Below are 15,563 nucleotides of genomic sequence, written 5' to 3' on the forward strand. Positions count from 1 at the left end.
CATTCAGCAATCTTTCTACCAGTTAAGCTAATTTTAACCTTACAAACCTTCTGGCCAACTGGATCCTGTAGGCAAGACTGTGTTGACACTTACTGGCATCTGGTGGTAAGCCCAAGTGTTTGCTGCAGGCAAAGCCACATCTAAGATCCTTCTGTAATGTTTTTTTGAATATTCACATAAAAACTTAATTTGAATGAGTGATTAATAATAAATTAAACGTTTGAACACAGCCATCACCGACACAATACAATTTATGAATTAAAAAGGTCTGCTTATTTTTGAGCTGCTTATTAAAACAAAACAATGACATCACTCCATAATATATTATGTATTTTATTAAAATGCAATCATTACATATAAATATTTGTACACAGCAATGAAAAAGTTACAAAATTAAAAACTGTATTCCAAACAGAAGCTTATATATAGTTTACAGGAGCAAAATCCTAAAGAATTACCATAAAACACGTCTTTGACAGTAAAAGTAATATAAATACAAATGTAACCTGTAAAAGTCAAGGCAATCTGATGGCATGATTTCTGAATCGACAGCGCGGGATGGGAGTTAGCCGTATGCGTATTTGTCTGATGCTGCTCTGTCGTTAGGAATCATCTGTCCACTCAGCTTCATCAACAGCTTTACAATTAGACCTGCCTGGAGAGGAAACATGGGTACTCGCTGTCAAACACAGACTGATATAATTACCAACATCAGCTGTGAATGCTGGCTACAATTTTATACTGCCACAGATATAAACATTAGAAGTAGAACAAACAAATGAGGTGAAATCATGAGATCGTCCTCTTCCCAAAACAAAAAGTCCAGGGTGTAGAGCTGGATCTGACCCAACTTCTCCTTCAAGCCTTACCCTAACCCACACAATGCTGTACAACACAAACACATTCCAACCCCTGGACTTTTGACTCAACTCTATCCACCTCCACCCAGGTAGGAGGGACTGGATCAGGTCTGACTCCACCCAGTGGACTTTTTGTTCTGTCATGAGGGGTGCTTGGAAAACTTAAATTGTGAATTTACCATTTCCGAGACTGCCAGAGATGCAAAAATCCACCCCTTCAACATACATGTGTCCACTACGTGAGGTAAAACATAAAAAGAGCTCTCCAAAATTCATGAATAAAACCTGACAGGCATTCTCTTATGGGAAAATAATCAATGATGACGAGGCGTGATGCTGTTACCATCCCGAAAGTTGATTATTTTCCGATAACAGCCTGTCGTGAAGAGTTCTGTTCCTCTTATGCCACAGTAATGTCAACGATTTATTTTAAATAAAGAATTCTTATCAACTACTTGTATACAATGTTTGTTGACTTGTAAATGGAACAAAGTATGCTATAAATACAAGATCAACTGTGAGCTATTGCTCACTTGCGTATACACCCGCTCTCGCTTAAATCAGAATGCAAGCAATAGAAGGAACAGGACACTTATTATGAATGTTGAAGTCAACAAATAATGAACCCTGAAACAAGTAAGTAAAGCGCAGTGTTCTCCCCAGGGATTTCAAATAGCATCCTGGTAAACTGTCATTTTGAAATAGCATTTTGTTTCTTGAAATAGTGTCAAAATCCACCCTGTGTGTTTCATTAATACATTTGGTCAGTAAACAGGAAGTCGATGTGCGACAGACCTGAAAACGGTACACACGGTATAGAACCCCAAGCTGAAGCTCGCTACCAAATATCAAGCAGCTGTGATTTGTAGTTGCTGAGAAAAGTGTTATGAAAATTTTGTAAATCCACCCTATATGTTTCGGAAATATATTCAGTCAGTCAACTGGAAGTTGATGTGCGACAGACCTGAAATTGGTAGACACGGTATAGAACCCCAAGCTGAAGTTAGTACCAAGTGGCTATGATTTGTGGTTGCTGAGAAAAAGGTTTTTTTCGGACAGACGGAAATACGGACGGATGGACAGAGGCAAACCAGTATAGTCCCATCCTTCAGAGTGGGCGTATAATTAAAAAAAATGTATTTATTTCGACCTATTTTCCAGTGTTATGAGTCCAGTGTTATAAAGAGTCATGTTAGCCAAATAATAGTAGAACATTGGGTTTTTGAATAAATATAAATTGGAATATGGAATATTTTTGGACTTCTTACAAGGTATTTTTTGCCCAGTATACCTGTTTCGTGTGTACTATGAAGTTCTTCTTGTTCTCTAGACTGTGGATTTGGACGTACTGGTCAGCCTGCCCGAGCTGCCACATGAAGGTGCCATACTCCATGCTGAGATGGAGCACCTGGAGCAAACAGAGCAAAGTTAATGCAGCTCATGCAGAGAGAGACACAACATTCCACAAAACCTGATACAACATTAAGAGATGTAGGGCCCCCAGGTTAATATGCCTTCACAGAACACGCATGTTGTAATATAGATTTGAGGTTTAACCATTTAAGTGAGACAAACTCCACCCACTGACATGCTGAAGACCAACTCAGCCAAAAAGTGAATTATTTTGTTGATAATTATAGTTTTAAGTATTATGGATTGTTTCAAGTCCAATTCTGAGGCAGGTTGGTGAAATTACAATGAACAGTTCGAAAACCAATCGACAATACAACAAGAAAAACAGAAGAAAAAAGATTACTCTTACAAAAACACCAAGTTATCAAGGAAGTATTTAGTTGAAACAGTCTTATACGTTTTTGAAAACAGAAGCAGAACCCCTCAGTGGCTAATGCTTGTAAGGATGCATAAATTACTATTATTATACTAATTACTATAAATCACCGTGTCTTTTGAAAGGCTTGCCAGTTAAATGCCCCTGAAATCCAACTGGCTGATGGCAGCCATATATGTCCAACCAAGACATCCTAAAAACTCACGTATTAAATTATTTTGGATAATTACAGTGCCGTGCAAAAGTATTCACCCCCCTTGCTGTTTGTCCTGTTTTGTTGCATTACAAGATGGAATTAAAATGGATTTTTGGAGGGTTAGCAGGCTTTTGTCTAAACCGGGGAACAGGGGCGCTGCACCCTCTTACCGAAATGCCGATTGAACCCCAAGTCACACTTAGGCCATGCACTTGTATGCTACTGCACAACATGCAATCTTTCTCAAAACGATCTTTTCTCCATGAAAACATCCCAGCAACACCACGTGACAATGTGTCTGATCATCAAATACGTTATAATTACTCCAAAAATATTCCAATCATAGTCGATACACCGCCAGACGGTGCAAAAACAATCCGAATTGGCGTTTTCCAGACTGAGGCGCCACGTTGTTTAGTTGTTTACTTGTCGCGGCTGCTTTCGCGAGATTTGACATGGGTTACATACAAGGTCAGCTGACTTGTAGAGCGAGAGTTCTTGAGACTGAATGGCCTTTCACCCACCGGCGCGGGAGCTTTTGACAGAAGTAGTTCGCGAGTTGTTTTTGTTGACACTTGGGCATTTAAAAATGTCATTCCGCGGCACGAAACGGAAGAAAGCCAAAGACTGTCCAGGGCAGAAGAAGATTACTTCTTTCTTTTTCAAAGGCTTCGCACGGAGGAGGGGGGGACGGACAACCCCCCGCACCATCCCCCCCCGGTCGCTTCGCTCCCTCGCCATGGTGAGCACCTTCATACTAAATTTTTCTAGAAAAACCCCTGGGGTTAGCACCATTTGATTTACACAACATGCCTACCACTTTAAAGGTGCACATTTTTTTTTTAATTGTGACACAAACAATAATTAAGATGAAAAAACAGAAATCTGGAGTGTGCATAAGTATTCACCCCCTTCCGTATGAAACCCCTAAATAAGAGCTGGTCCAACCAATTCACTTCATAAGTCACATAATTAGTTGATTAAGATCCACCTGTGTGCAATCAAAGTGTCACATGATCTGTCACATGATGTCTGTATAAATCAACCTGTTCTGGAAGGACCCTGACTCTGCAACACTACTAAGCAAGCAACATGAAAACCAAGGAGCCTCCAAACAGGTCAGAGACAAAGCTGTGGAGAAGTATAGATCAGGGTTGGGTTATAAAAAATATCCCAAACTTTGAATATCCCAGGGAGCACCATTAAATCCATTATAGCAAAATGGAAAGAATATGGCACCACTACAAACCTGACAAGAGAAGGACGCCCACCAAAACTCACAGACCGGGCAAGGAGAGCATTAATCAGAGATGCAACAAAGACACCAAAGAGAACACTGAAGGAGCTGCAAAGATCCACAGCGGAGATGGGAGTATCTGTCCATAGGACCACTTTAAGCCGTACACTCCACAGAGCAGGGCTTTATGGAAAAGTGGCCAGAAAAGTCATTGGCTTAAAAAAAAAAAAAAAAAAAATCACGTTTGGAGTTTGCCCAACAGCATGTGGCAGACTCCCCAAACACATGGAAGAAGATTCTCTGGTCAAATGAGACAAAAATTTAACTTTTTGGCCATCATGGGAAATGCCATGTGTGGCACAAACCCGACACTTCCCATCACCCTGCAAACACCATCCCTACAATGAAGCATGGTAGTGGCATCATCATGCTGTGGGGATATTTTTCATCTGCAGGGACAGGAAAGTTAGTCAGGACTGAAGGAAAGATGGATGCCACTAAATACAGGGCAGTTCTGGAGGAAAACCTGTTTGAGTCAGCCAGAGGTTTGAGACTGGGACAAAGGTTCATGCTCCAGCAGGACAATGACCCGAAACATACTGCTAAAGCTCCACTGGAGTGGTTTAAAGGGAAACATTTAAATGTCTTGGAATGGCCTAGTCAAAGCCCAGACCTCAATCCAACTGAGAATCTGTGGCATAACTTGAAGATTGCTGTACACCAACACAACCCATCTAACCTGAAGGAGCTGGAGCAGTTTTGCCTTGAGGAATGGGCAAAAATCCCAGTGGCTAGATGTGCTAAGCTAATAGAGACATACCCCAGACTTGCAGCTTATATTGTAGCAAAAGGTGGCTCTATTGAGATTTTTCACCCACGTGACCAAGTCATGTGATGCATCGTTAGGCTGCCATTTTGGACGTCACGGCTCGAATCAGTTTGAATGCGAGGAAGGCGACAAACGAAAAACATAAAAGAAAAAGGAGCGAGATGCAGAAAACACCTTCACTATCCAGCGACGTAGGGCATTTACAGGGCGAGCAGAGGGAGAGGTATTTGCAAAAATTGAGGTTAGCAGGCTTAGAGAACGATGTTTACTTGCTTCCACCAGGACTGTTTACTGACGTACGGAAGTACACGAAGCCCTCGTCTTTACCTGACTTCGGCCCACATGATCTGTATACCCTATGTCATTAAAAACCCATCGCCATACACAGGTATTGATCTGAAAGCGTATAAGAGTTTGGATCCTTACAAATATTTTGTGTCAGGCTGGGTAACATGCCTACATCAGCGGGTCGTCCCTGGAGCCGGTGGTCGCCATCTGATTACAGCTAAGGTTTGTTCACATTTTCATTTACTTTCGGTCCTCAGGATAAACAAAATGTTATTAAATGTCATTGAAATAACTTCTTAGTCTGTTGAGACATGGCCCGTTATAAATTTGCTGTTACCAGGCAATGACCAAGAACTGTATTATTAGGGTCGGTGTCGGTGTTGTAGCAGTGTACTAGCAGCTAGCTGTTAGCACTAGCTAATGTGAACAACATAGTAGCTGGTATGTTACTGTAGCAATGTTTACGTTCAGTCATTTGGATGACTCTTAAAACCTTTCAGTCTCGAGTTTTTCCTTTACTGTATTTACTAGTTTACTGTAATTATGATCCGGCAGCTATTTACACCGGATCCAGTGTAAATAGCTGCCGGAGCGTGCTCCGGCTTGCTCCCGCTCAAATTAAGCAGCGCGCTCCGGCTTGCTCCCAGAGTGCTCCGGGAGCAAGCCGGAGCGCGCTGCTTAATTTGAGGGGGAGCAAGCCGGAGCGCGCTCCGGAACCTCGGCCGGAGCACTCCGGGAGCAAGCCGGAGCGTGCTGCTTAATTTGAGGGGGAGAAAGCCGGAGCGTGCTCTGGAACCTCGGCCGGAGCACTCCGGGAGCAAGCCGGAGCGCGCTGCTTAATTTGAGGGGGAGCAAGCCGGAGCGTGCTCTGGAACCTCGGCCGGAGCACTCCGGGAGCAAGCCGGAGCGCGCTGCTTAATTTGAGGGGGAGCAAGCCGGAGCGTGCTCTGGAACCTCGGCCGGAGCACTCCGGGAGCAAGCCGGAGCGCGCTGCTTAATTTGAGGGGGAGCAAGCCGGAGCGTGCTCCGGCAGCTATTTACACTGGATCCGGTGTAAATAGCTGCCGGATCATAATTACAGTAAACTAGTCAATGCAGTAAAGGAAAAACTTGAGACTGAAAGGTTTTAACAGTCATCCAAATGACTGAACGTAAACATTGCTACAGTAACATACTAGCTACTATGTTGTTGACATTAGCTAGCTTGACCTTCAAAATGGCGGACACCGGGGCGTCACGTGACCCCGTGACGTCAGGTGAAATACCTCAATAAAAGTATTGACTTTTTTTGGGGGGGATACTTATGCACACTCCAGATTTCTGTTTTTTCATCTTAATTATTGTTTGTGTCACAATAAAAGAAAAACAAATGTGCACCTTTAAAGTTGTAGGCATGTTGTGTAAATCAAATGGTGCCAACACTGCAAATATCCATTTTAATTCCAGCTTGTAAAGCAACAAATCAGGGCAAACACCAAGGGGGGGATGAATACTTTTGCAAGACACTGTATTAAGCAAGAGAGTCACATCACGAATTTCGTAAGGAGCAGGCTAATTTATAAAAATAGGTAAGCACACATGAAGCCAGTATCTCACTGGGCTGAGACAGCCTGCGACTAGTTGGAGACACAACAATTGCGATAAAATATGCGAATTAGCGACAATTTTCACTTGGAATCACACTGAATTGATATTCGCATATTTTACCGCAATTGTTGTCTCTCCAACTAGTCGCAGGCTGTCGCAGCCCGGCTTTCCCTCGGCAGGCAGGGAAGTAGAGGAAGCCTCATGGAAACTGACTTGAGAAGGGTTCACGACAGCTTTGCGACACCAGTGACGCATTTGCGGCTACTTTGAGAGAAATTCTGTCGCACAAATTTTTTGAACATGTTCAAAATTTCAGCGACGAAGGAGCGACACTTTGCGACTCATGCGAGGAAATTGAGAAGCCCCGCGAATGTTTCAAGACACTTTTGAAACTCTCTCGTGAATGATGTTCGCAATTTGTCGCAGCCCAGTAAGATACTACCCTTACAAAATATTATATATGATAGAACTTAATGGTTAAAAAATTGTTTCTTGGATTTACAGTTTCTAGTGTTCATTGTGTTTTTAGCAGAGAATCAGAATAGAAAATAAATCCTAACAAAAAATTGTTATATTATGCTTTGATCCATAATAACAAACTTAAAATAGCACCTTAGCTAAGCTACAAAGCAAGACAACGATTTGCACCACATGCAAAAAGAATATCATAAAAGGTTGACTAATTAAACAGACTTAAGTAAAGAATAACTAGATAGAACTCGACGCCAGCGGCGTCGATGGGGATGCCTCCGCCCGGTAGACTACACGCCTTATTAAGTTGTGATTTGGGGATGGACATCTGACCTCACAGTAATCTTGACCTGGTGAAATTACTTGTATTAGCCTTGGAGATATTGTGTCCACAAGGTTTTCGGACAAACATTTGACCTCACAGTGACCTTGACCTTAGACCTTTTGATCTCAAAATCTAATCAGTTCATGTTTGTTCCAAAGGACACAAATGGTAAAAGTTTGGTGAAATTCCTTTCATTAGCCTTTGAGATATCGCATTCACAAGGTTTCGGGACGGACGCACGCACGGACGCACAGATGGATGGACGGAAGGTTTCGGGACGGATGGACGCACAGACAACCCGAAAACATAATGCCTCCTGCACCGTACGGTGACGGAGGCATAAAAATGGAGAATAATGAGTGCGAAGTCTAGATCCAGAGAGAGAAATAATAATGATGTGGTGTCATACGACAGAACATTTTAGGCTGAATAAGATGTGTACTGACGCATTTGGTTTTAATGTGCTTTTCAACAGTTGAACAGTTAAAATTCAGAAAAGCTTTGTTCACGCATTTGCTAAGTGCATCATGTTAAAACAGTCTGCAGAAACAGGCTGAGTTTTATCAAAGGAGCACGATAGAACTATAGCAATCGGTACAAATTTGGGCATACTTGCAAACTAGTGCTTGGGCCCCAAATGATCGCTGCTTGTGACAACATTTATTACTATCACCATTGTTTTTTTTATTATTATCATCATTACTGAGCTATGCAGAAAGCCATTAATCTCACTATATATTCTTGCCTCACCTTGGTTTCCATGTTCATGAGGTGCAGACCTTTGGTGTTGACCCCCACGTAGACCCGGATGACCTTGTGGGTGCTGGAGCTGGCCTTGGTGTAGACCTGGCCGGTAAAAAAGGCAGCGCCGTAGGTAGGAATGTCCCAGCAGTTCTGTAGGAAGAGGCGCTGAAGGTGCTGCATTTCTTTACTCACTCCCTCACTGGTGCTCAGACTCTAAGAAACCAACACAGACAGAGAGGCAAGCTTAGACAAAGCATGCCAAAATCTCGGTTTTTATTCAAGCTAGCTATTTACGAAACAGTCAGATCTGAAATGCAAGCCTGCCTTATACTCGTGAAGGATCCTGCTGGTCAAGTGATGTGCTTTACTTTTCACTTTGGATATCGGAACTATGGATTTCAGGTTTTCCTCACTGTTGAAAAGAGACAGAATGATAAGAATGTATATAATGGGAAAAGACTGACTCGAGCATCAATTTAACGTGCTTACTTCAGAAAGCCTTGTTTGTGTTTTTTGCTGTCGTAGTTGCCGTAAATGATTTGCAAAAGGAGGCTCGCTAGAGTTATGAGCCTGCTGTCTGGTGATGAGAAGAAACCTTTGAGGAGGAAATAGCGAGCTTCATCAAACAGGATGAGGATGGAGAGTGGATCTTCAACCTGGAGGAAATGTCCAACGACACAGTTTAACTGTCTTTTCATCGGTCTTGTATTTCGGCGATAGCTATCTTGTTAAAATTAACACAAACTAATTTCAGCACCTTCTTTTCAACATCCAGAGGCAGACGGACATCTCTTCGCAGGAACAGTTGGGGGCTCTCCCTTTGTGGGTCCAGCGCAGTCAGGTCTGTGACGATCTCGGGCCAGATACGCAAATGCTGTAAGGGTTTGTGATAGGGCTTCAGCTGCAGACCTTAAAAACGATGACAGCACTTTGGTTACAAATCGCGCTTCTTTCTTCCATTTATCCCAGTCATTCTGTTTAACCTACTAAAGTCAAATGCTGGTGTGTGTAGTTCAGTGAAAGAAACTGCCAGAAATTCTGGATTAAACTCGTCTTTTACTAGTGTTTTCCATGGATGGAAAGCATTGTGAAAAAGGCGAAGTCTCATCTCATCTCGTCATCTCTAGCCACTTTATCCTGTTCTACAGGGTTGCAGGCAAGCTGGAGCCTATCCCAGCTGACTACGGGCAAAAGGCGGGGTACACCCTGGACAAGTCGCCAGGTCATCACAGGGCTGACACATAGACACAGACAACCATTCACACTCACATTCACACCTACAGTCAATTTAGAGTCACCAGTTAACCTAACCTGCATGTCTTTGGACTGTGGGGGAAACCGGAGCACCCGGAGGAAACCCACGCGGACACGGGGAGAACATGCAAACTCCACACAGAAAGGCCCTCGCCGGCCACGGGGCTCGAACCCGGACCTTCTTGCTGTGAGGCGACAGCGCTAACCACTACACCACCAAAGGCTAAGTATCTTGTCCTTTTTATGACTGTTGTGGTTGGACTCACTGAGGTTCTCAGAACAGATCCAGATGGTGAAGTACTGCTGCGTTTCCTGTGAGAGCCTCATACCCTCCATGATCTGCTGCACTGTCGTGTTGTTGCCATGCTTTAATTCCACCGAGCGGTACGAACCATCCATGCGGTAAATCCGCACCTTTTCATACTGAAAATTTTCATACAGGTACTCATTAGAAACTACAGGAACAGTGTGTACTCTCCATTTGTCTTTCTTATAAGTATGTGCATTTGTATGTTGAGTAAAGCCAGGCAGTATAGTAAAGTGTACACATTATACAAGTATCCAATCCTAAACCCAAGCATTTAATAAACCATTTTAAACAACTCAAGTTTTTCTTTAAGTACATACGATAAGGACTGTATATGGAGGGCGATGATGCTTACTGGCTGGTTACTGGCTTGTTTAAGGAGCTTTACAGTCTCTTCCCAGTTGTTCTGTTTATTTTCCTCGCAGACTTGAAGAGGGGAACGTTTCTGTTGGTCTTCAATGTGCTTTAAAAGAGAATAACAAAAACAGATCAGATGTGACTCGTGAAAGAAAAAGAACGCGTCATAAAAGACGTGCTTTCCATAAACATAAGGTGTGGCATTATCAGTGAGACTTTGCATTGCCAAAATGTTGGTCAATTCGTTTATTTTTTCTCGTCTTGACTATTGAAATTCTCTCTTTTATGGTCTCCCTGCCACATTGCTCAATCGCCTGCAGTACATCCAAAACTCAGCAGCTAGAGTCCTCACACTCACCAAGCGCACTGCTCACATTACTCCTGTTTTACAGCAACTGCATTGGTTGCCAGTTATCTCTCGGATTAAATACAAAATCTTGCTTTTAACCTATAAAGCTCTTCATGGTTTCTCCCCTTCCTATCTCTGTGAGCTAATTCATTTGTACTGTCCCTCCCGCTCCCTCAGATCTTCTGTCTGTGGACTTCTGACTGTCCCACGTTTTAAACTGGCATCTATGGGTGGCAGATCATTCAGTATTGCTGCTCCTAAACTTTGGAACTCATTACCACAATCGCTTCGTGACTGTTCCACTCTCTCTTCCTTCAAAGCTAACTTGAAAACTTTCCTCTTTACCTCACACTACTCTTCCTAGTGTGTGTTTTTTTTGTGTGTGTGTGTGTGTGTGTGTAACTCCTATGTAAAGCGTAAATTCGGGTCTTGGGTTTGTGAAAGGTGCTATATAAATTGAAATTATTATTATTATTATAGTGTTGTAGTACTTGAGACCAGTTTTTTGAAGGTTTCAGTCTCGAACGCATTTTTTCTCGGTCTTGTCTCGATCTCAGACATAGAGGACTCGGGATTTTATTTCAAGACAGGTCAAGACCACAACTGCATGGATTTCAATAAACTGCCTGTGCACTGTCTGATTTGTTAACATCGTTACTCTGACTGGATGTAAAATTTCCTGCTGCAAATTTAACCAAGAACGTGACTCACTGCGAATTCAAAATTTTCGTTACTGTTAACGGCTGTCACCCCTCCCCACCCTCCTACACACACGCTGGTCTTGACTCGGTCTCGCCCTGCCTTGGTCTTGGCTTGATCTCAACCCCTCAAAGTCTCGGTCTTGTCTTGATTGGCGGCACGGTGGTGTAGTGGTTAGCACGGTCGCCTCACAGCACGAAGGTTCTGGGTTTGAACCCAGCGGCCGGCGAGGGCCTTTCTGTGTGGAGTTTGCATGTTCTCCCTGTGTCTGCATGGGTTTCCTCCGGGTGCTCCGGTTTCCCCCACAGTCCAAAGACATGCAGGTTAGGTTAATATGGGACGGCCTTGAGCGAGGCACCTAACTCCCAACTGCTCCCCGGGCGCTGTTAGCATGGCTGCCCACTGCTCTGGGTATGTGTGTGTGCTCATTGCTCACGTGTGTGTGTGTGTGTGTGCATGTGTGTGTTCACTGCTTCAGATGGGTTAAATGCAGAGAGGAAATTTCACAAGTGTGTGATGAATAAAAGTTGTGCTTTCTTTTTTTGGTCTCAGTTTCGGTGGTCTTGACTACAACGCTAATTTATAAAACACATAGACTTGAATGTAATTCTAGCCATTTCTATTTGGTGGCCAATGCAATAGCGAAAGAAAACTACATTAGGCAGTTTGACTCACCCGGTCTATATCAGGGTGCTGAAGCAGGAGCTCCACAATCTCGGAGTGGCCTCCTCCAGCTGCAAAGTGCAAGGGGGAGCTGAGCTGTCCATTCAGCAGGTTGGGGTTGCAATTCCCTTTCTCCAACAAAAGTTTGGTGGCCTCTACCTTTCCGTGCCTGCAAGATTTAAACAGCCATATCTCAAATACCACCAATTTTTCCAGCTTCTACTGTGTTCATTTTTTTTTTCAAAACAGACTGACCCCAGTTTAAACCACTTTCTTAATGCAGTAAGACATGTTTTCTTTCTCACTATTACTTTTGTGAGATTAAGCAAAGAGAAACTCGAACAGATAGCACATACCAGCATGCATAATGGATGGGGGCCCAGTGGTCACTGTCCAGCTGTTTCACAGAAAAACCACTGTCCAGCAGTTTGGAAAGAAGCTCTGTGTCTCCCTCGCAAGCACTGCGATGCAGGGGGAAGTCATCCACCCACTGGCGATCTCTTTACGACAAAGAACATGACATCTCGTGGTATTTAAAGGTTATGGGCTTTATAATGGATTTGAATTTGAAACAATTATCTTAATAAAAAAAAAAGACTATTGCTAAATCCTTTCCTCTCATCATTTTCTTGAGAATGAGCTGCAGGTCTGTAGTCCTGTCAACTGTAATGTGTGTGTGGCACATTACAGACTCGTTTATTCACTCACTTGTCCTCAGTCACACTGGTCATGCTATGTTGCCATTTCTCTCTCTTTGGGATCTGGATTTTGGAGTAGTCTGGAGCTCCCAAGCCAAAGTACGGATTAATGATGACCTTATCCACCTATACACACACCATCAGAAAACCCTTAATTAATACATGGAGCATTACTTTAAAAAGAAATAGCTGGCCTCATTTTACAATTTATTGTCTTCTCATATAAATGCTATTATTTTTGGTTTTCCAGACACATTGCTGTTTTTCTTATTTTAAAAGCTGCTGAGTGTTATCTCACTCTGTTGGTGTACTGCAGGTCTGAGCCATAGAGTGGGTTCTCTATGCACATGTCTGCCTTCTCCAGAGACATCATCTTGCTCTTGATCTCTAGTGCAGTGTAGCCCATGTGAAGCGACATGTCGTTCTGCTTGCTCTCGGTAGAGTAGGCAGGATTGCTCACGTTGGTCTTGACCCTCTCAATAGGCGCAGGTCGGAAGAGTGCAGGGATAGCATGTGGAACACTGTGCTGCTCTGCTAGCCACCTGAGGGCAGCATACACACATTTTTCAGTCATACAAAATATTTCGTTTTATCTGATCAGCATATATTGGGGTGTGCAACCAAATAAATGTACCAAGCCATCATTTATGTTACCTAGTTGAACACTTTAGACCTTAAAAATCAAAATAGTGCTTATATCCCAGATTAAAGGTGCAGTCAAAACATTTTTGAGTGTTTTTATATTTATAGTAATCATCCATCCATCATCTGCAGCCGCTTATCCTGTTCTACAGGGTCGCAGGCGAGCTGGAGCCTATCCCAGCTGACTACGGGTGAAAGGCGGGGTACACCCTGGACAAGTCGCCAGGTCATCACAGGGCTGACACATAGACACAGACAACCATTCACACTCACATTCACACCTACGGTCAATTTAGAGTCACCAGTTAACCTAACCTGTATGTCTTTGGACTGTGGGGGAAACCGGAGCACCCGGAGGAAACCCACGCGGACACGGGGAGAACATGCAAACTCTGCACAGAAAGGCCCTCGCCGGCCACGGGGCTCGAACCCGGACCTTCTTGCTGTGAGGCGACAGCGCTAACCACTACACCACCGTGCCGCCCTCTATAGTAATCATATACATCTTAATTTTACTTCAGAAAACTGGGACTCGCAATACTGCTATGCAATGTGTCTTGTTTCTTCATTTGTTTCAGTCTTCGGTGTACATTTTTCCAGCTCTGTTCTTTTTCTTTAAACGGCTGCCCACAGTGGACTCCGTTGAGTGGACGGGGAAGAGTCACTGTTTTGTATAATGGATGTGATGTGTCTCAACAAAGGGCTCTGACAATTACATATTGCCCATTTTTGAATTAATTTAAATATGAATTTACTTATAGACGTTACAACATATTACTTTAGCTCTGTTCTTAGTTCTAAGTTCTTCAGACCACTTGGCACACTTTTTTACACTATTTTCACAATGGGAGCTTGTGATTGGTAACTTGTAGCACCTCATGAGTTTGCTGTGATTATGTGACACAAAAACAAGTGACCTGCATTTGTAGTCATTCTAGAACACAGAGGAGATATATACCCCTTCGCAGTAAACGTCATTCATACGTAAGAGGAAATTGCGCGTGCAGCCTGGACTCAAAAAAGACTCAGCGATGCCTAGTTGTTGTGTTGTCGGGTGTCAGAATCGTAGCAGTGATGGGGTTAAAATGTACAGAATTCCAGCAGGATCTCACCCATTCCAAAAAAAAAAATCACCAACGTCTATGACTACAAGCCATCAAACGTGTAGACTGGGATGAAAGCACTATCAAAAAATGCGCGGGTTTGCAGCGCCCACTTCATCACAGGTAAGATCAGGCTATTTATTAAATCTTTCTTTTTTATTCTTTCTAGTCTTCGTTCATTGATGTAGCAAAATACTTTGGTAACGTTTATCTGATTAGCTGGGTCATAGATACACAATGTAATGAATATTGTTAGCATGTTAACTTAGCTTTGCATGCAATTTTGTTTGTAGGAGAGCTCTCGCTTGACTCAAGCAGTCCAGATTTTGTGCCGTCATTATTTGTGTATGCCGAAAATCACAATTTTAAAGCAAGGATGGAAAGGTAAAATTGTGCGCCCTCACTCTAAATGCCAACTTACATTGATTGCTCTAACCTAGCTCCCGCCCCGTTCAGTTTCATTTCTGCTCTCTGCCTCTCGCTTTTTACGCAGCTCTGATTTCTCTTAGCTGCACTCTTTACACCATCATTCCTTTCATGCCATCACCTCCTGCAAATTGCTGTTTAGTGTTGGGATTTGCTGTTGTAGCTAAAGCCACATTGCCATCACATCACTGGCATAATTTGATTAAAACAAAATGAATATGAATGTCCCATTGTTAATCAAGTTGTACATGCCCGCACATAACATAATCATATGCGTCTAAAGACTTGTAGGCACGAAGTTTTTCGTGGGTGTACACTGAAGTCTTGTCAATAAGGTACGAGTATATATCTGGACATTGTATACCAGGGAACTTACTAACATCGTCCGTCCACTCTTTAATTAAATACGAATCCGGTAGGCGATGTCCACTTGTTAGAGTTAACTTATTTATGTAGCATTCTCGATCTTGTAACGACAATTGTTTTGCATAATCTGACAGCTCATAATGCCGGTCTATGGGCAGCGCCATTGTTTCTGAGTCCAGGCTGCGCGTGCATCCTGGCAACGGTCGGTTTGTTTACAAACATGCAAAGGGGTCTATAATACAACCCCAATTCCAAAAAAGTTGGGACAAAGTACAAATTGTAAATAAAAACGGAATTCAATAATTTACAAATCTCAAAACCTGATATTGTATTCACAATAGAACATAGACAACATATCAAATGTCGAAAGTGA

The 15,563-nt window shown here is 42.9% G+C and overlaps 1 protein-coding gene across 1 annotated transcript in view; it reads right to left on the reverse strand.

The window, feature by feature from the left end:
• Positions 1–317: 317 nt before the first annotated feature.
• Positions 318–15,563, reverse strand: part of krit1 (KRIT1 ankyrin repeat containing) — a 35,218-nt gene continuing 19,972 nt past the window's right edge. Inside the window, exons 6-17 of the mRNA XM_060942965.1 lie at positions 12,952–13,195; positions 12,664–12,779; positions 12,312–12,455; positions 11,968–12,124; positions 10,243–10,350; positions 9,847–10,003; positions 9,084–9,235; positions 8,816–8,982; positions 8,651–8,738; positions 8,333–8,539; positions 2,152–2,268; positions 318–655 (exon numbers count right to left, since the gene is read on the reverse strand). Coding sequence (XP_060798948.1) covers positions 566–655; positions 2,152–2,268; positions 8,333–8,539; positions 8,651–8,738; positions 8,816–8,982; positions 9,084–9,235; positions 9,847–10,003; positions 10,243–10,350; positions 11,968–12,124; positions 12,312–12,455; positions 12,664–12,779; positions 12,952–13,195 — 1,747 coding nt within the window. The 3' untranslated portion in view covers positions 318–565. The remainder of the gene's footprint in view (positions 656–2,151; positions 2,269–8,332; positions 8,540–8,650; positions 8,739–8,815; positions 8,983–9,083; positions 9,236–9,846; positions 10,004–10,242; positions 10,351–11,967; positions 12,125–12,311; positions 12,456–12,663; positions 12,780–12,951; positions 13,196–15,563) is intronic.

This window comes from Neoarius graeffei, chromosome 16 (assembly GCF_027579695.1).
Source record: "Neoarius graeffei isolate fNeoGra1 chromosome 16, fNeoGra1.pri, whole genome shotgun sequence".
Lineage (NCBI taxonomy): Eukaryota > Metazoa > Chordata > Actinopteri > Siluriformes > Ariidae > Neoarius > Neoarius graeffei.